Source organism: Cygnus olor, chromosome 17, assembly GCF_009769625.2.
Source record: "Cygnus olor isolate bCygOlo1 chromosome 17, bCygOlo1.pri.v2, whole genome shotgun sequence".
NCBI lineage: Eukaryota > Metazoa > Chordata > Aves > Anseriformes > Anatidae > Cygnus > Cygnus olor.
Window position 1 is genome coordinate 7,164,625 of NC_049185.1, and position 21,502 is coordinate 7,186,126.

The 21,502-nt window shown below is 42.4% G+C and overlaps 1 protein-coding gene across 21 annotated transcripts in view; it reads right to left on the reverse strand.

Annotated features, from left to right (window-relative positions):
• ARVCF (ARVCF delta catenin family member) overlaps positions 1-21,502 on the reverse strand; it is a 267,046-nt gene that overhangs the window by 96,200 nt on the left and 149,344 nt on the right. For 11 of the 21 annotated variants that reach the window (XM_040576691.1, XM_040576698.1, XM_040576693.1 and 8 more), the window contains one exon: positions 620-658. The exons of 9 other annotated variants lie outside the window; for them this stretch is intronic. In XM_040576691.1, coding sequence (XP_040432625.1) covers positions 620-658 — 39 coding nt within the window. Of the gene's footprint in view, positions 1-619; positions 659-7,895; positions 7,938-21,502 lie in introns of those variants that run through there. One more of the 21 variants, XM_040576702.1, reaches the window with a different exon arrangement.

A 21,502-nucleotide genomic window follows, 5' to 3' on the forward strand; every position in this document is an offset into this window, starting at 1 on the left:
CTTAGTCACAAGCTCTTTTTCCCCAGCAGTTAGGCAAGATCATGCAGTAAAACAGAAGCGTAAGTCCTACACTTAATACGAACATGATAAAGAAAAAAGAACAAACACTTGGAACACGTTAGGGGTAGCTTTATTTCTCCTAGCTGTCAAGTGTGTATATCAGGAAAGTTTGTCCACCAGGAAAGCATACTAAATGAGGAGGAAATGACTGCTTCTCACCAAGATTTGGTACAGAGTTCACTACCATTTGCAGTAATTTAGGTCTGCACCTTTTTAGTCAATACACCTCCCAAAAACACAACAGAAATTTGTGTGTCTAATCTTTGACCAAACCCAGAACAGATCTGACTTGCTTCCTCTCTGGAGTCTTTCAGATGAACTAAGCAAGGCTAAATTAGGGAGATTTTTAGTGGGATGAGGTTACATCACAGATTACAATTTTCCAGCAAGCTTTTTCCTCTGTCTCCACCTGCTGCCTCTACAATGCTGGCATTAACGGTGGTGTGGGATGACTCATTTGTACATTCCTTTCTGCAAGACAGGCATTCATTTCTCCTTGACCCCACAGAGGTTTGGTCATAAATTAAACTGATGCATGTATTACTAGATATCAACTTACATGCACATAGGAGTCAGAAGTACAAGCTAGGTCCTTCATCTAAAACAAAAGAAAGAACCGTCAGTTTAGCAGAGTACAGCAGAAAGCTTCTTTAAGCAGTCTTTGTGTCCCAGACTTTACCCCAGCCACCTAAACACACCACTACTGTGTTAAACTAAAATCTGCTAGACCAGCCTGTCAGTTTTCGGCTAATGCATGCACGCCTACTTGCGCTGCTACAAAAGTACCTTAGAGAATTGCATTTTGAACTTCAAGGCAGATGTAAAGCATCTCTGCATTCTTCAAATTACAACCAAGACTGGAACATTATTTTGGTGTCCTAGCTGCCATATCAGATCAGTGTTAAATTTAACTAATCTCCTCATCCACCCACAATTTTGCCTCTAGGTCTGAACTATGCAACAAGAATGCTTTTGTGGCAAAACACATGGCTACAACACAAGAAACAAAAAAAACTTCCATAAACTTGAGGGTGATAGAAAGGACAAATTGGCCACTGATGAATTTTTAAGCCTGAATTCCAAGAAAGTGGCTTCTAAACTAAATTATTTCTCATTTTAGGGAATACAAAAGTGATTGACAATAAATCTTATCACCCATCTCATAAGGAATGTGCTTGCCAACGTCTCCCAGTATCAGGCACCAAGAAGCAGGTTTGCTTGGCATCAAGACAGCAGGAGTGCTTCAGTCCAAACAACTCCCCACAAGATTATCCATGTTAAATCAATTCTGTTTCCCTCTGTACCTTGCCCCACTCCCTCCCAGCCCCACACCAAAAGTCATTTTCTAACTAAAACATAGCAGAAAACCTGGGAGTGGCTTCTAACATAGGCCCGGCTCTCAATATCATGTATCCCCAGAGACTAAAAACGTGACAGCAGGAAAACTTTGCGGGAGGTCTCTGATGACTACAACTCCATGTGAACACCAAAAGACAAAAACAAGCCAACAAAGCCAGAGGCCACTCCATCTGCCATAAATCTTCCCAGCGGAGGAGATTCCAGAAGAAAGGCAAATTTTCCCCAGTGTGATGCAGTTACTGTGTTATTTCAACTGCCCGAGAGAGTTCACTGACGGCTTTTTTTCAGTAGTCTGTTTACTTCATGCATTCTCTGTGCATTTCTTAGGACTGAGCTTACACCCTTACTTGTACATGGATAGTCTTGGCATGGACTGGAAAGACAGCAGGTAGACTTCCTAAGTCAGTGTTAAACTAGCACTAAAATGTAGATAGAGAAGGGAAAAAAAGCAAAATATTGGGGAGGAAAAAGAACATTCTTGAAGCAAAGCTGAGGAGATTCCCAGAGCACATCTTGTGAGCATGGAGCTCCCTGTTTAACAGAAAGGCCAAAAAACCTCAACAACATAAATCCTGAATATTAGGGAAAATGCTGAGGAAGAACATTTCATCACCTCTCTTTGGCATTTGCATAGCCATTGCTGAAAGAACTCTGTTTGGGCCTTGTACGCACAGCTTGGAAGGACGCGGATATGCTGCAATGGCTTCAGAACACAGCTGGCAGCACAGTCTTACGAAGAGATCAGCACAGAACAGCTGAGAGATCAGAAACGTCTCGCACCCAGCCCTAAGGTCTGAGCTGTTCACCTCAAAAAGAAGGTCAAGGGGTGATCTGATCATAGCTCAAGTGCCTAAAGGAGTAAGGGAGAGCTCAAAGAGAACGCTTCAGACTCACAGGTAAAGGTTTAACTAGTGCTACTGACAGGAAGCTGAGGATCTGCAAGATACGTATTTTGATTTAATTTTTAGAAAGCAAGAGTAAGCAGCGCAATGAAAAAAAAAAACTTTCATGTTAGAATTTCCTTCACTGATTAAAAATTAAGAGTTCTAACCTTTTAAGCAACATGTTCCTCTTTAATCAGAAACCTGATAATGGAGAGGTGCTCATGTCTCTGCACACAAGTACTCATACTTCACTGTTACACCCCTCTGAAGGTTTTCCAGTCTACGAGCAAATCATTTAAAGCTTGTGAAAGACTTCCTCCATCCCAGCCCCAGAAAAATCATACTTAAATGCAGTAAAGGGATTGTTGTCAGCAAAGGAAGCAGCTCAGAACAGGTTTCCTGGTCAGCAATGGTTCTGCCTCAGGGACAGAGCCATCGGGAATCCCCTTCTCAGCAGTGCCAACAGCACTTCAGATAAGGTCAAGTTCCAAACCAGAGCACTGTGCGAACTCAGCTGGGAAACCCCTGCCACCGAGGCATCACATCGCTGTCTGTCCCATTCCCCAGCCTTCGCTATCTACATCATAGCTCCCCAAACCTGTTGCGTCAGCCTGAGATGGCTGCATAACAGCAGGAACAAGTAACTGAAGGGAAAAAAGAAGAAATAAGCACTGTTCATCCAGGTACTGCCATCAAGAAAATTCACAGTAAACAACTGTGTACACTCAGTGGCAAAATAAGAACACAGAAGGACTGCTATTCCTGTGTGATGAGCATGAGTACCAGAAAGGGAAGGTCATTTAAGCTGAGGTGGAAGTCACATGCCCAGATGAAACATCATCTTAAAACTAAAATAGCTTTTTTTTTTTTTTTTTTTTTTTTTTAAGTTAAATGTGGGGCCCCTCCCCACTTTACATCAGCTGTGGCAAAGCGTTCCACATGCTTTCTGGAAACGAGCATCTTTCTGTGGCCACTCCTATTGGCACTGAGCATACACTCAGCACTTCTGGATTAAATGGGATTTTCCAATTCAAATGCTTTGCCAACCATGCAAAAATTTACATTATATATTTTTTATTATTTCTGTTGTGCATGCATTTGGCACTTCTCAATGGAATTCAAATGCGACAAAGATTAAGTCAAGACACAGCCCTAGAGCTAGAGATCTAAGTCACTTCTCTCAAACAGGTTCTCAGAGGGCTTTTCAGAGCCATTTCTCAATTAAGCATACAGATAACAACAAGACCTCATACAAGACGAAATTAAGGACTTGCTATTACCTAGCATCAGCCAGAAAACTAGATTCATATTCTGAATGCTGCACTTTCGTACAGTTAGAAAGACAAGTTGCGGCACTGCTGTTCCAACCCAGGAACAGGCCAGCTGCATTTCACTCTCACTCTTTGTTGTGGTTTTATGCCAGGAAAGGGAATCTTTAATTTTCCAGAGCAACCCTGCAAAGCTGAGGCTGCAAATAGCATACAGTGTGTTAGCAAACTCCTAGCCAGCTTGCTCATACCCTGGCCAGAGCTTTTCACAGTGCGTAATTCCCTGTGTACATGCTGGCAGCAGCGACTGTCTAGCTTTGATGTAAAGAAGCCTCGTCTGATAGTCTCCTTTGTTATTTAGGATCGCACAGAATGAACCATTTTCACCTGTTTTGGCAGCATAAGCAGCAGCCAGGTACCCAGCCTTGCCTTCTTGCCTTTCTCTAAAGGGAACTGCCTCCCTAAGACCCACCTCCACCACTAACGTGTTGGCAGAAGAATGCCGAAGAATGCCGATTCTTACAGCACAGCTCCCGTAAGTGCATCACAGAGGAACAGCCCGCTCTGGAAAGCATTAGCGGTTCTTCTATCAGCTATACACACAGCTGTCTCTCTCAGAGTTCAAATGAAGTTGTTTCATTTTTCTTCCAACTCTTCAGGAGCAATCCGAAAATAAAGTCATCCCACCCCCCTTTAACCAGTCGGACAGATTCAGTCAGCACAAACTCGGCAGCGAGCCCACAGCCAGCGATGAACACCCTGCCATAAACACCGTGCCTCCCTCCAGGACTCATTCTCATTTGATTTTTAGCTTTCAGATTTGCCTTTTCAAAAAAAAAAATAAAAAATAAAACAATAAAAGAGAGAGAATGGTGCCTTTTAATGCCTTCCTGGAGTCCCCAGCAGGACAAAAATACCTCCAGAAAGGTACCGCTGAGCCAGTGAGACAGGCTTGGTGATTTGGACTAACCAATCGCTCATAATGATATCCTTAAAAAATGATGCAGGCATCTTCAAAAACAGTCTGACAGAAATCCATAATATTCCACAGCTCCATGTGTTCAATCTGTGAGCAGCATAGCTATCAACAGCTAACATAAGCATGGAAGAGAGAGCACGTTTTGCAGAAAGGAGATCCTAAAGCAGTGCTGGGAGCCAGAGGCACACCAAGAAGAGATGGACAGCTAGGAGCATTACAAAATGCACAAGTCTAACCACAGAGGGGAGAAACAAAACAAAAAAGCACAGCAGGGAAGGAGCAGGGGGAAAGTGGGAAAAAAGGAAATAAGACAGAATCCATATGTGCAAGAAACATTTCAATCTTTAATTCCAGCGTGTTAACACTGCTTTAGCTCCCCATATAAATCATCTGACAAATAGCAGCTCTCCCCACATACTACAGCATAAAGATTTTTTTTTTAAAGACTTCCCAAAGAACACGTCATTCTTTGGCTTTTTGCTTGGTTTGCTTAGCCTACGTTTTTGCTGCTCAGGACTCATTAGATGTGTATCTTGTCCTGGCACTTACAGACAGGAGAACATAAAACATGGGAAACCTAAACACAAGCCCAGCATTCAATCTTGCACAAGTGAACACTCATAAGCAATAGTGACATGCCTGGGTTGCAACTTAATGGTATTTCTTCTATATACATTACTGTGTTGTAACATATGCCAAAAAAGGCCTACTGAGCTGCACTCAGTCAACGTGAGAAAGAGAGAAGGCACATCTTTCTGTTCAACAATGCTGCTCCAGAAACACAATCAACTTTCTGAACTTCCACAAACATGCCCTTGGGTGCATGGCTATAGCAAGACCTGCTTCCATTTCACCAAGCCTGACCGTATCCTTGAGGTCAGACTCCCACCCTGAATTACAGGGCTGTTGGGCACCACCAAGTCAAGAGGATTTTGATGGTGAATGAATTAATTGTGCCTGAATTGTTCCGTACCAATGTGTGCGCAACTCATTTAAGAGAGGTGAGAAAGGGTCTTTTTCAGACCTTACAGACGAAGCACAAATCAAGATATATCTGCCACACCAAAAGCCCACGTGGTGCCAGACACTGCTTCCAGCCTCCCAGCGGGCTGGCTCGCTGCATCTGACACACTGGCTCAGGATCGAGGAAGAGTACTGCCCTAAGCCACAAATACCAGGCAAGTGCAGCAACAACACACCACAGACAGAGCCAAATGAATAAATCTTGCTTACAGGGGATGACAGCAAGTCAGGAAGACCAAACGTAGCAATCTAGCTATCTGAGTGGAAAACAAAGATACCCATCCTGAACAGCAAATGCTATAATGGAAAAAAAAAAAAAAAAAAGACAACACCCACCAATGAACATTTCATACACCACAGGTGAAAGGAAGACAAGACTGATTCTACACTTAGTACAGGTATCCATGTCAAGTGACCAAACACATCAGTATCTCCATCTTCCCACCATTTATCAGCTCACGTGTGTATAAATTAAATCAACTTGTTCTGAACAAGGAAAAGTTAATCAGCAAGAGCTCAAATCACAGAAAATAAACAGAACAGTATGCTTGCCAAGAAATTTAAATTGAGTACAGCTCTATTTAGAAAATTAAAAACCTAAGGACAACTGTGTCATTCACTAAACAAAAGCCACCCAACATATTCTAGCAGACCGTCAGTATATATCTAAAATGTGTTTGGAGACCCAGAGAATATGCCAGATAACCTACTCTATATACCCTCAGCAGTAGATGTTAGCTAGTCTTAATCCTAGCTTTGTAAACCTTGTAGACATAACTCACTGTGCTTTTGAATCCATAATATTTTGCAAAGCACTGCAGTTTGCTGGCTTACAAGCATGCCCTGCTGGCTCACTGGATAGAAGGATTTCTGCTGACTTCATGTGTCATTTCAGTTGCATTCATAAGGGATTAATAATTTTCCCTGCTAAGGATATAGGCTGCAAATACTAAGTAGAAAAAGGTTATGCCTGTATCTGACAAAGACTGGTGGCATTTTAATAGGTGATATTTGACTATAGCCATAAAGACATTCTAAATAAATCATACTAATGAAAACCAAGGTCCTTCATTAAAGAGTGAAAAGTACATAAACAACCCAGGAGTGACTGAATATTGCACAGCACTGCTTAGAACTCTGAATCATGTTCTGAAATAACCAAATAATGCCTTATTTACTATTCACTATTTATAAGCTTATTTAGAGTTTTTGCTTTAGAAAGGGAAACTGGGCATGCATTAGCTGTTCTATCATACTAAGTTATAAATGAACACAGATAGTCAAACATTAATAAAAGACGCTTTATTCTCAACTAATTAATTTCATAAATTCCAAACTTTGACAAGCTGCTGAAGTAAGTCCTTCTCCAACCCAGATGCCTGCTGTTTTTTCGAAGATGAAGCATTTTAACTCAGAGCTCTACTTTCTCTGACCCATCTTCAGCAACCTCAAGCCATACTGTGGTGGCATAGCTTCATGTCAGCCCAGGCACTTCAGAACAGGGGCAGGTATAACACACGGCTACTGCTGGGAAACGTGCCTCTTCATGCAGTATTTGCATCCAGCCCCATTGCCTCCACTCCCTCTGTCAGTCATTTACACTACAGGAAAACAGTCAGAATCACAAATCATTTTACCTGCAATAGAAGACCAAGTCGTCTAGTCCTACAATGTTCTAAAAATCTCCAAAGAAAAGCTGACAACAAAAGCCATATAAAGACATAGAGCACACAAGCCCTGAAGCATTTCACTATTTCTTTCATCGAGTTCAAATAGGCTATTTAAACACTAATCTTCTGGAAATTTTGTTGCTTTTTAAAGCCATAATTGATAAAATAGGTTTGTTATCATTCACATTTTGTACTCGTAATTTCTCCAAGTAGGAGGGAGATCCTCAGATAAACCTCTGTTTTCTTTGCAGTCTTTCCTGAAGAAATTTCTCCTTTTCAGAGTTGTACACATACCACAAGAAACAAGATTTTTTTTTTTTAAAGAAGAGTATAATATTTCATGTAATAAGAAGAACATAAGAAATCATAACGGGAGATTCAATTAAACATTTCTGGCCGAATCCTCTACCACTAAGGTCATATCTTCAGCACGTTGCCAATTCTGAAGCACTGCCATATTTTACAATGAAGGTGATTTTCCATCATCAGGTATTTGCATTCCAATAACAGGTTTCTATCTTTATACTCAGCAGAAGGTAAGCAAATACCAATACAAATCCACATAAAGAGTTTAAAGGATTTTTTTCCTCAGTTAAAAAAGCACCTTTGGAGTAAATCACTGAAGGAATTGCTTCAGGAACATAAGCTGCACCTGCAGCAACTCTGTGGCAGAAGAAACCATCAGTGAAATCCTTTGCTTATAGCATTAAGCATTATTTGCAGTTTCAGCAATCAAGCAAGTTCAAATGGTCAGTAGTAAATACCTTTTGTAAACCATTTGCATCTTGTTACTACTAAAACAGATTCACAAGAGAACTAATTAGCTGTTCAGGACCAGGTGGAGAGATTTTTTTTAAACAAGATCTTCACTGTCAATCACCATACTACAACACAAGCATTACTCTACTGTTCTCTCTAGCGGAGCTACATGATTTTGATGACAGACCAGTGGACTTTTTTCTAAAAGCAGATAAATTAAGTGGAACCTTGTCACTCAGCTGAATCGCCCTGCAGTGTCTATTACCCACTCAGTCTACAATGCTCAAGTCAGCGCAGCACCACGCAGACACAAACAAAGCTGTTTGATATCAACAGGAAGGCACACTTACAATACATTACCCTTTCATGGAAGGGCTCTTTCCTGCAAGCGTTTGTGTATGCTTTAACAGACAAAATAGCTATATTCAGAGTCAATAATTCCACATGCACGCCACAGATGAAGTGTGCTTCTCAAAACAAAGAGCCCATAGACTGCCAGGAGCTCGTCAGACTCAGCTTCAGTAGTCCATGGGGCAATAGTGAAAAAACAGCACATTAACATCAGTTATATATGAGAAAGCTGGTGGCTGAGAGACAGCTTAAGCATTAACTGCAGTCTACTTTCCTAAAAGCCTGGCAGTAGTAGTCTAGAGGAGGCACTCCCCAGCCTATCGAGAGAAATAACAAGTGACAATCCAGGCAGGCACATTGACTGTCCACTCATGCATGTGTGATCTTGGGCCAAAAAGCTGATGTGCTAAAAGGTTTTCCCCAGAGGACAAGTGTTTACTTAATATCTGCTGAATTAATTGGTTCCCCATATGCTCTGCTGTGTTTCTAAGACTCTGGCCCTATTGATACAACTGAAAGGTGTCAGGTGTGGTGGCTACTCAGGAAGTTCTTTGGGACACTTCCATTAATCCAAAACTAATTCATGTTTCCACTTCACCAAATTCCAAGTGTGTCCATCTGCGCAAAGTCATGTAAAATGCATTTAAAATGCCCAACTCATAATGACGTAAAACAGAAAAGCCTACACGTGCTCTCATTTCAGACGTAAGCATGGCATATAGCAGTGAAACAGAAGGGAAGCAAATGCCCATCTGAGGCCATCCGCTCATTGGCGAGCACATTACCTGCAGATTGCCTGGTGCTCCTTTCACACTCCCTCCAATGACCTAGTCCTAGCAGCTGGTGCCACTCCCACCAAGCTTACATCCACCTCATCCTCTCCTCCTCCTCCCTTTCGTCAGGGCAGGAGAGGTATTTTCGGACTCTGACTACACCTGGCATGAGCCTGTACAGTGACATAAGTTTTCCAACATTATTGATCTCACTAAGAGACTTTCCTCACACCCCCAGCAGTGGCACGGTGCACGACTCCTCTCAGTTGCTTGCACAGGAGCCATCCTCCAGCAGCCGTAAGCCCAGGCCGCAGAAGCAGAGGGCTGGGAGAGCCATCCCACAACCAGCCTCTCATGAACTTGCACTAGCGCAGGTTATCTCCCTGTCCATGAGGGCACATTACTCACCAGGTCCCCCCTCTCTCTCAGTTGTGGTGCCACCTCTCCCAGCCCCTCCGTGAACATGCGCACCTACACCGTGACTGGGCCAAACAAGCCCCTTGTTGGCGTAAGGGAGGACGAGCACCCATTATGGCAGGCTAGCGGGCTGATTCGAAGGCCTTTGATGTTTATTTAGTCCAGGTCTCCAATTTCAGCATTCCCTCACGTACACAATACCCACTTAGAAACTCGAACACCACCAACTATAATTACCACACCCAGTGGTAAGCGCAGACTGCAGTGACAGCAGCACAGCAGCATCCGTAACGCAGACCAAGCTAGCTCCCCAGCTCCCCGTCAAATATTCTAAAGTCAACATTTACAGAAGAAAAGCACTGTCCCAGCTAAATTAACACACTGCGTGCCAAGGTTTTGTTACTGTGCCTCCAGTGTAATAACATGCTGTCTGCCGCAAGCTGCGCAGGCCCAAAGAGCAGATGTGCGACCACTGCCTAGTCAGAAACTGTTCTCCCAACATCACAAAGGTCTGGTGCAGCTACAGCACCGCACTCAAGACACCAAAAAATGAAGCTGAAAACAGTCTAGTATAGAACTTCGAGGCAATTCTGCTGCAGGAAGCAGTTAAAGCACACCACATTTGTCAGAATACACAGGTGTGATTATAACATGTTCAAACCTTACTGCCTGTGGAGGAAGCTGCCGCTGGGTCATGCTGGTAAAGAAACAGAAGGGACTGTAGAGAGGCTTAAAATCACATTCCTAAATCAGAGCCCTTGCTAATAATTGTTTCTTTACAAGTATATGACAACTATAAAAAATTAAAGTTAGCTTCAGGAAATAACATTTGCTACGAAGCAGGCTGCAAATTAGAGACAGCAGGATCTATGCTACCTGTCTGGCAAACATATTTTCATTTTATACTGGGCATATGACAAGCAAGCCTTTCAAAGCGATCAGTATAAAACATTAGTGTGCAATGCACCACTTGGAAATGCATGACATAAAAAAGGTGGGAAGATTTCTCCTGTCTGGGAGGCGAGCTTCAGAAAGATTTGCAACATGCCATGTGGAACTGGCTACGGCACTTCATCTTTCCAAGAGCTGGCAAATCTTTCTCAAAGCTATGAACTGCTCCTATTCAAGTCATAATAACTGCCCCATCCAATGATTAAATCCTCTGACATTTCATTTAGGAGCAAGTATTTCTACTCCAAATGCTAGTAAAATGCATAAGACAACAAAAATGATAAAGGTTCAGTTTCCAGCCATGAGCCTACACAAAGGATTTCAAGAAGCAGAAACCACAGCATCAAGTCAGCATAACCTCAGTCATCCCCTTGCACACAGACTGATCTGCTCCTATAGGCACCAATTTGGTCTTTAAGGATTCAGGCTTGATGGGATCCTTTCCATGCACATCACTATGTTTTGTTTCACTACCTTGCATGCAAGTATCTAAGACTTCATAACACATTTGCTGTCCACCTGGAAGTCATTAAGGATTAATTTCTGAGAAAATCAAATACAGACAGCTCTTGGACTTTCCTCTGTATCTTCATTGTTTTCTTTGAAGAAAAAGGAACAGAAACATCATGTAAAATCCAGCTGAACATAGTGAAAAAAAAATGCAGTATTTTTCATTCTCCATACAATAGCCAGGGAGTCAAAGTTTCTCATCAAAACCCATGGATTCGGACAAATGACTTGAAGTACACAAAGCACCTACCAGCTCAAATCACATACAATGGGAGTCTTTTGTGTTCTCTTACAAAAGGTGACCATTACACAGTGGATGAATTTGCAAACCTTCCTTTAACTCAGTTTTATATAAATCAGACAGGGTAAAAAGATATTAAGTATTGATCTGTACTGCCAACTTCACCCCCAACAGCACAGACACCAAGGAGCGAGCGCAGAGCTGACATCTATGCTGAAGAAGGCTCTGCACCCAGACACAATTCAGTTGGTGGTGAAAGATTATGTCCACCATGACTGCTCACTCAGTCCTTAGAAAGATGTCATATTTATTCTTTCATGTCTGCAACGCAGCTCTAGGGAACTGCTAAATATAGCCCAAAAAGCAACTGACAGGAGAAGCAGCACACTCACTTCATTAAGAGCCGGTTCAGCCCCTTACAGACAGCTCTTGCTCTCAAGGTATTTCAGAGGAACCAACCCAAGCAGTCCATGAGAAGCTAATGCATCTTAACTGCCAAAGCATAAAAGCATCTGACAAAGGGTGGGGGGGAAATACCAATTAGGGATTTTTGAAAAGGAAAAAGGCCACAGTTACTGTTTCATTTTTCTACAAACCCATGCTTTGTGCTGTCAGTGGAATCAGCCATTTGATTTAGATTTACCTCCCCAATCAGTCTCTCTGCTCTTGAAACAGAAAATATTGCTCAGGTTTCTCAAGACAGAGTTAAAAACAAATTCCCACAGAGATCTCCCCAGACAAAAAGTGACTAGTGACTTATTGCAAGACATAAATATACCAAAACCTCTCAAAAAGTTTCTGACTCCAGCTCTTGCTTTCACAGTGCAGGCTGTCAGATGAGTTCTTGATTTCTTTTGTAGTTGTGGATCACCTGCAGGCTGTCTGTACAGAAAGAAACAACTACAGCTTCTCAGAGTAATTCCTCAGGCAAATACTCTGTCCTGAAGGAGAAAACAGTGCTCTTTCAGAAGAAAATTAAACCACTGGTAAAACAGAGCAATTACTCTGGAGTGAAGCCACTTTTAATAATAATAATAAAATCCATCCAAGGACATCTGTAAAGTAGAAAATTTACACTGAAATAAATACAAATCAGCACAGCTATCCTAATATGTCTGACTTTCTCCAAAGTCACAGAATTTTTCCTTAGCATCTCCTTGAATGCAACAGCAGGACAAAGCTTGCAAGTAAGGCTTACAATAGGAATTCAGGAGAATATACAGGCAAATCTTCCATAGTATGACGTTCTGTATCCTATGTATTAAAAGACTGGCTTTTAAGACAACACATTATGAACACCAAATTCAGTTTGCAAGAAAACAAAATGATCAAGAAGCAGTGTTACAGATTATGCTTAAATGCTTTGCTTCTTGCCTGAAATTTGCCTCCTCGTGGACCAATCCAGAAGGACAAATGACCAAGTGGTTTTCCCATCCAATTACCATTCCAGATTTCCGAGATGTGCTGGGAACAGTGAAAGGTAACAATCTTAGGCAGAAATAGCTTGATGACTAGGGAATGCTGAGTACCAAATGGTTGGAGTGCACATAAGGACTGTTTCAATAAGAAAAAGTCAAGTGAATGCGTACACACAGAATGCAAACAGAAGGTGATAAAATTACCTTGGTTAAAATGGTACAGCATGGCTCAAAACCAAATCACAACTAAAGATTTACTAAAAATGTTTTTACGAGATAGGCTTCACATCTCAGCTGCATTTTATATCTCTGGTAACATCTTTAAAAGAAAACCAAACCAAACCATGAGTAGAGTACCTACAGCAGCATCCACTCCCAGTACCAGTATATGCAGTCAAAGGCAATTTTCTAAGTCTTTTTTCTTTGTTCTTGAAAAAAATAAAGGGGGGGGGGGAGCACATTCATTGCATATCTTAAAATATAAGAAACTCAGTCAGCTTTTGCAGTAATCTGAATCACTCCTCTGAATTCCCTTGCATTTTCTCACAACACATGAGTCTTGCACAGATCGGTTGCTGTATTGCAACAGATAAAGAGAAAACCTGCAGAACTGAGGTCAGAGGTTTTTACTGCTAGCTGGTATTCTTTTTCATTGGGAAAGTCAGGGAGCTACATGTGGTATATGTAACAGAATGAAAGCTAAACTAAACAGCTTGCAAGTCTTGCTAAACTCTCTCTACTGAGTAAGAATCATAAAAGCCACTTAACCCACAAAGAGGCTGAGTATTAGGTTTAGTTATACCAATGTACACTGACCAGGAAAAGGCCCTAAAATCCTGCCCTAAATCCTAGCATGAAGGCTCTCCAGTTTAGGAGCCAGTCACTGGGGTGAAGTATCTGAAAGCCCTACAGCTGACTGGGGAATACAAGAGGAATCCACGAGCATTCAAGTGTAAGCAACTCTGCTGACTGAGGGAATAAAAATAGCAGCCAGAGAACAGCAAAAATGCAGGCCTGGCCTCTACTTGTACTCTAACACAGTACCTGGGAAAACTGCTATGGGCATAATCTAACTAGACAATAAGTCATATATTGACATTTGATGAATTAATGATCTCTAATACTGTATCAAAGAACTTGGGAACATTTCTTCGTCTAAAAAAACAACAAAATATTTTCAGAAGTTGCAAGTGAGTCACTTCAGAGTCTCTGGACGCAGACCATTGTGCTGTCTTTCCAATGAATGCCACACTAATTTTCCGTATTAGTGGTGTTTATTCATTAAAGAGAAAGGAAAAAAAATCTTTTTCTAAGGTGCAGCTAATAACAGAATGAGCTACCTCATTCATCTAAATAAAGTCAGCTGTAAAACCTGCAATAACCATTTAAGTGTCTACTTTGTTAATTATTTCACTGTTTATCCAATTCATTATAAGCATCCAAATAAGCTCATTCAGCGTATGCCGAGTTCATAGAGACACTGAAGACACCTACTTGGAGAACCCAGCACACTGCGGGCTGGTGCCCTGCAGCCGCACGCTGCAGCCTGATGGGCTCTGGCCCCTTGGACACTGCTCAGCCTATGCACAGCTCAGCACAGCCCAGCACTGTGAAGTTCCCTGTCTCTTCAAACATGAGCTCCTCTGTAGCCTTCGTGTGTGCTTTTGGGATTGTTACTTCTGATATCCCAATTTTATTTCAGGATAACAACTGGCCTTCTACCATGGACAACATTCTCCAAGGGAGAGGACGTAAATTATTATTATTAACCCACTTTCTTTTTCTTTACCTGTATAGCTGCAATAACAGCTATTCCTCTGAAAACCAGGATTTTTAAATATACATCATAGACCTCAGTTGGGAAACAAGTGCAACGCACCTTCAAGAGGGCACTAGGAATTGCGAGTACACCCGTATACCCTCCGTTATATTCTCCATCCACTCCTTTCAAAAGGGCACGGCTCTTGTGATTTCCTTAAGAAAAAGGCAAAGTTCATTTCACCTTTCTATGCTTCATCTCAGTTTGGCATTTACATAGACCCAGAAAATAACTACCTCTTTTCTGGTAATTTTAACACATGTGAAAGCGCCCCAACTTGAGGTGCACTTAATCCTTTCTTGGAGACAGTAATTAAAGTTAGCAAATGCACTGGCCTGAGAAGTTGTATTAGCAGTCCACTGCTCTCTTTCACTACTGAGAAGCACCCTAATCTTCAGGTAGAACACAATAGCTCGAGCTTGGAGAAAAATAAAGAGTAAAGTGACTGCGAGCCTTTCACTTGGACAACCCCCATGACAGCTTCACTCCAAACGGAAAAACACAACCGAAACAAACAGAACAAAGCCCCAGCCCCCCTTGAGTTCCTGCTAAGGGAGTGGCGTTTTCCTGAAGCGTTTCCAAACAGCAGTCAGCGTGGGTGGGTACTAGGAGTCAAAGCCTTCAGTACTGACTGCTTGTTTAAATAAACTCCTCTTCTTTTAAATGTGCTCCTCTTAAATGTCCTCCTTTGCACAGAGGTTTTTAGCCCTGGAAGCATTTGTGCTCACAGAAAGGGTGAACGTGCACCATTGTGATTGCAATTACAGTGCAGTTCCTAGCACCACTCTCCTTACATCTCACAAATAAAAGCTTCTGAAGCTAATAATGATCTAAAGCATGAAAAAACAGTGAAACGCATCTTCCACTTAGCGACAGTAGAGGAACTAACAAGCAGTTTGCTCTTGACTGTTTACTGAGCACCTGAAATGCTGCAGATCAGGACTTCCAGCCAGCACCAGGGATGCCAGCCTGAAGATTTACACAGGAAGCAAAACCGATGCTGTGATACAGCCACAAAAACACAATCGTGCAATGTGTGCCAGCTCGACACGAGACAATATGCTCCTCTCAGAAATTGCAGCCATTTGGGTGTGGGAGAGCAAAGACTAAAATCTGGCCAGATATTGATAGGACAACTGTGAGAATTCACACAGCACACCAAATGCCAATTAAAACATTAAACAAAAGCTAACTATCTTGGTCTGTAAATTTTTGCCTCCCAACTGCTTTTTAGGCACATCATTTAGAGAAGCTGCGTTATTAAAAAAAGCTCTTATGCACACACAATTCTATGCAGGCCTTTGAACTTGCAGGGGAGGACTCAGCATATGTTTGGGCCAGCAGAATCTACTTGACTAGCTTCCCAGATTTAGCACAGAGAGGAAAATTCATCTACAACATAACTCTATTAAATGAATGTGGCTCCATTTAAGTCGAGAGCCAGGTCTGGCTCATGTAGCCGGCACACAATTAAATTACACGAGAGCTGAATGTTGGAAGGAAGAGAATTTTCTAGATTTAATGTTATAAACTGGGATAAATAAACCCCAGTGACAAGGGGCATCTCTGAATTACAGCTCCACCACAGTGAAGCCACAGATTCTCAACCATTGCACAAAACAGAAAAAAATGCGATTGGCTCCCATTTTGCAGATGGGCAGCTGCACACCGCATGCTATGTCAGCAGCAGCCCTCCGAGTCTTCTGACCCACTCTGGAACCCCACATTTTTGCCTTTCCAAAAAGCTAAATGTTACGGTACTCAAGGGATTTACTTTCAGTCTAGTTCTCATTCTAAAAAGTCCTTTAGTAACCTCTAGCAACCCAAGTATGGCCAATACCACAGCAGTTATCCTAAAATGAAAAGCCTAACCTGAGCAGAAGGGATGCAAGATACCTTTCAACAGGAAACCTCATTTAGCTTTTACCTATACTAGGTTGCACCAGGCACAGCTCTGCTATATTCAAATCACCACCAGAGTACAACTGAAGGAACAACTCACTGCTTCTGCTAGGATAAAGCCACCAGAAGAAAACAAAAGCGAGGGGGGGGAAAAGAAATCTAACTAGATGCTTTTCTAATTTTTTCTTTCGCCTGATACTTCTCTCTCCCAACCCAGAAATGGTTCAGGAACTCCAACTTGGTTCAGGAACTCACACAAACACACTGAAAAACATATTTGAAAAGACAGAAGCATATAACAGAGTTTGCCCTGGAGGCACAGAACAGAACTGGGTCAGAAAACTGGGTAACATCTGACTTGCTCAGGCCAACAATGAAGTTTTGATTGGATTATATCCACGTTGGCTTGAAGCAGTTATCTCCTATGCTGACTTCAGTACTAAACGCCTTGAGCAATGACACTATCACGTTCCACATTTGGAAGGGGATGTGCTCCGTTTCATCCCTTCGCGTTTGCACATGCACAGCATCCTTTACTCGCCCACCAGCAAAGAGGAAAAACCTTTCATAACCTTTTCCTGAGCTTAACTAAAATCACCTGGTAGCTGTCAACAGAAGCAAGAACAGAGCAGGTAAATGCCATCCTCGGGCAGGCACATGCCCACCCTGACTCAAACCTCCTCTTTTCCAACACCCGACTTTGCCAGCGCCGGCGTTGCCACGCTCCACCATGTCACAGACAGGAACGGAGCCCTGAGCTTCCCGCAGCACTTAACTAAGTCATTTCTAACAATCCACAAGTGTCTTAATACAAGGTGACTTCCCAGTACAGTTAACCTTGCACTGTTTCACCTGTTCCAAGTTCACACTGATTCGCTGCTACTAGAAAGATTCTCAGGGGTAGAAATTCTCAGGTCTGTTCCTATGCACCATTTTTCTGTAACGGGCTTTCTAGCTCCTCTGTTTGTTTTTTTTTGTTTGTTTGTTTGTTTTTTCTCTCTAATAGAAGAAAAGAAGATTTACTGCCCAAAACTTTTAAAATAAGACAGCTGAGGAGAGGAAAAAAATAGAAAGCAATGGGAGGGTAGTAAAAGCAGATAAACATGGAGGTGAAAGCACAGGGGTGGGACCCCGCTGGGAGCCAGCGTAAGAGCTATTAACACCATGCAGTGAAAACCGTGTTTAGACGAACTCTGAGGATACACATCTGGATGGTATTGACACAAGTGACCTTGCTGCAAAGTAGGGACAGGAACAGCTCTTCAGTACTGCAGGAGACGTCCCAAGCAAACAAAGGCCCTGTTTTTATTCACACTATATAACTTGCAATCATTCAACAACTCTGCAGTAACATTTTGCAGTTCACAATCAGGATGCAGAGATCTACACCCCGAGAATTTCAAAAAGTATTTAAAGGTCCAGATTTCACAGAAGAGGAAACCGAGGCACAGACTAGTGACGGATTGTCCCCCAGTGTGTCAGTGTCCCCAGTTAGGCTGAGCTTACAGGACACAGCAGCTCTCACCAACAGCAAAGCAAGATGCAGGTGCATCAGTGTCTGGCAGAAACAGCCTCCGGCCTCCCCTGTAATCCTAATAGGAGACTCCAGTTCTTTACCTTTGCTGGCCACTGAAGAGTTAGGCTGGTCAAATTCTTCACAAAACGTGCTGTACAAAAAACGTCCCACAAACGGAAGGTTGCCTCTGGAACTCACTTATTAGGAATTTCAGCAATGCTCTACACAGATGTTGTGTATCACTTTAGGCTGCTGCTGTAATGCAAAATCTCACTGGAGTAAAATATGATGGATTAACTACACAGGGCTTTAAACTGCAGAACTCCTGTGAACACTGACCACAGCTCTTTCAGGGCAATGAGAATATAGCAGCATTAAACAGTGAAAGAACCAAAGCACAGAACTCTATGGCATGACACGCCTTCCTAGGGCCCCTAAGCCTTTTATTATCTTGTCCTTTTCCCCTCATAATTTTTTCCCTTCCATTTAGCTACAATTCAGACAATTTGTTACTTCTCTTAAGCATTCCCCATGCCAAAGCCTTGCTGTCTTCCGTATCTAGATGATTTTCTCAGATTCCCAATGAGCTACCCTTTCTGCAGCACAGCGGCTCTGATCTCCTTCGATGTTTTCAAGCAGCATTCGCCCTTTGCTTCTTTATTGCCCATCCTACCTTAGCATCCGATGCTCAGCATCCATCTCCTTCAGTACGTGCCTGAAGCACTCAGCTTCCCATTTAGTAACTCTGAAAAGCCAGCTCCTTGACCAATACATCAGCATGAGCCATTCCTTCCTCCCCTTTCACAATCTTTTACAAACATCAAATACAATTCAAAGGAGCTCTGCCTCACAGTTTTTATTAACAGTCCCTTTCAATCTAAGGCACCAGGCCAAAATAAACCATCTCACTTATTCTTCCTGCAACCTGCTGTCCATCACAATTGTTAACATACCTGGGTTTTCCTTCCGCTGTACTGTGGGGACTGCTCATTTTAAGAAAGGCGTACAGAACAGGATGCCAAAGCAGGACCCCTGCCTCAACTGATGGCAAAATGGAGACTGTAGGGAAAAGGGACGCAGAGTGACTGACCTAATGTCACCCATCTACAGGGCAAGTAGCTACACTTATCTTCTCTGCAAGAAGCTTTATGATCTGTAACTGGAAAAGCACAGTTCAAGTTGAGGTTATTTGTAGTGTCTTAGTTCCACAAAACCTAACCTTGATTTTTGCTGGAAGCAGCTCTATTAATAACAGCTTCTTTCCTCCTGGGAAGTATCAACACAATCATCTCTAAGATTCCGGAATACGAGCTAACAACAAAGAATAGCAAACAGCAAACAACAAATGAAATAACAATATAATTTAGAGAAGTTCTCACCTTTTCGTTGGCAGGCAAATGAAAACTCCGCACCTGCAAAGGTATATCAAGTATTCCAGAAACACTGCCTGTCCCTAATTTCTTACCCTACATACCGAGAGAAGCCTTTTCCACTGGATTAAAATCCTGCAGTAATATCTCCACACTAATATGAACTTCTGAAGTATATTCTCCTCCTGCAGATCATCCCTGTGCTTTCAAAAAATCTTGTCCTCCAAAAACCAGAAAGTAGTCCTTTAGTCTCCGAACTGAAGCCAGCTCTCCACACCCATACGTCAAATCTCAAACCCGGCTACTTCTTCACACTGACACGAAGAGAAGTATGGCTGTTTTCACAACTACAAACCCTAAAGAGTTCTCCCAGTCACGTGAATCCTGCTTAGACGAACACCTCGAAGACACACCACCACTCTGTAGATTTTTCTAGCCTTACAGCTAAATTTGACTGCATGTCGTACACGTGCTTCCACACTTCTCCTATGAAGACTCTTCTAGCTATTTTCATAGCTCACCAGCGCCTTTCCTTTAGAGTAATCCTTCTGGGGAAAAAAACAAAACAAAAAAAAACATTTTTTCCTCTTTGCATCCTTGCTGCTGATTTCTGTATTAATTAATCAATAGCTGGGGCTCACTCTAAGCAGTCATTCCTTGCTACTACATGGCTCGCCATGGCACTGGTCTCACCATCTGCTGCACTGGTGAGGCTGGCTTGTGCAACAGGATCTGCTGGCAGGCTGCAGGGCACACAGCCAGCTCACTGCTGGCCTGACAACAGCACCGTCCCTCTCCGTTACAAACACCACCTCCTCCTCCCACAAACACAGAGCAACTGTTGGCCAGTCGGGCACCACCCTGCCACCTTAGCAGGGAGGTGTATGCCAAACTTTGAAGTGAGCTGGTTTTTCACTTCAAGGATAAGCCAACGGCTACATGCAGAAGCCTACCCACGGATTTTCCTGCACCGTGGCAGGAAAGCCAAGGGCAGAGCAGCAGTCAGTCTGACAGGCTCACGGGCCACCACCAGTTGTGTAGAGCAAAGAGCCGTTTTGTTGCTCCAAGGGGTGACTGTACAACTAAGTTACTTATCTAGTGGCTGAATGATGCACGTATGCTTCTTGGATTTGATGCTAATTTGATGCAAATGAAATAGTCACTGGGTAGATCTGGTTTTACTGGCTTGGTCTTTTTGAAGATTTTTTTTTTTTTCTGATTTGTTGAGCAACATTTTCTAAAGCACCTAAGTTCTGCTGATGCCCAGTATTTCTCTCACCAGTGTTGAGAGATGTACATCTGGAAGCAACACAATCCTGTACAACACAAAAGGGTTATTTTACTTGGAATAAGAAACCAAAGAAACCTTACAGCAATGAGAGATTTCATCTTCTATGCACAATACGGGGCACGAATAGGGCAACTACGGTCTAAGGAAGTGAAAAAAGATGGAGCAAAGTGTTTAGGAATGAGCTTACACAACAGCAGCCCCCAGCGACTTATATGCACAAGCAAACCATGTGGCTGGCACCCAACAGCATCAGCATAAGGTTGGCTTGTGCTTCAGCCAGCTTCTGTACAAACACATCCAACATCAAACCACTTACTAAAACACAATAATCTTCTGTTGTTCCCAACCCCACACGGGCTAGATTGCTCAATATGGCCATACAAAAATAGTATAGAGGACAATGACTTTTTCACACTGTATCATCTTGATGTGACCATGTTAATCAAACACCCTGGCCACTTTGTCCTACAGTAGCACCAAGTACTTTCCATGAAGACAGAACAGCCTTCCAGTAGCAGAGTAAGATTTCAAAGGGAAAATATATATTTTTTTCAGTTTCTAAATAGGAAAAAAAAACACAACCATTTACATATATACTTATGAAAAATGATAGTTGAGAGCATTTCTGTTGTCTACTTCAGAGACCTTTAAAGGGCATTTCGTAATTTCAAGCCAAAGCACATTAGTCTATCATAGGTAGGGAAAAGAAAGGGAAGGGGAAAAACAGTTTAATTTCCCCTGCTCATCTAAGCGTGCATCAAGTGAGCTCTTCAATAACCTCATAAAAATGTGCAAGATGGACAGAAAATAATTGAGGACTCATTTCGAATTTATTGACTTGGCCTGGGCATACATTTGATAATGTAGTTTGCTGTTTGTATGGCAAGTGGGAAAAATAAAATTAAAGCTGATCAGTGGAAACTAGCAGGCTTACTTCTAAA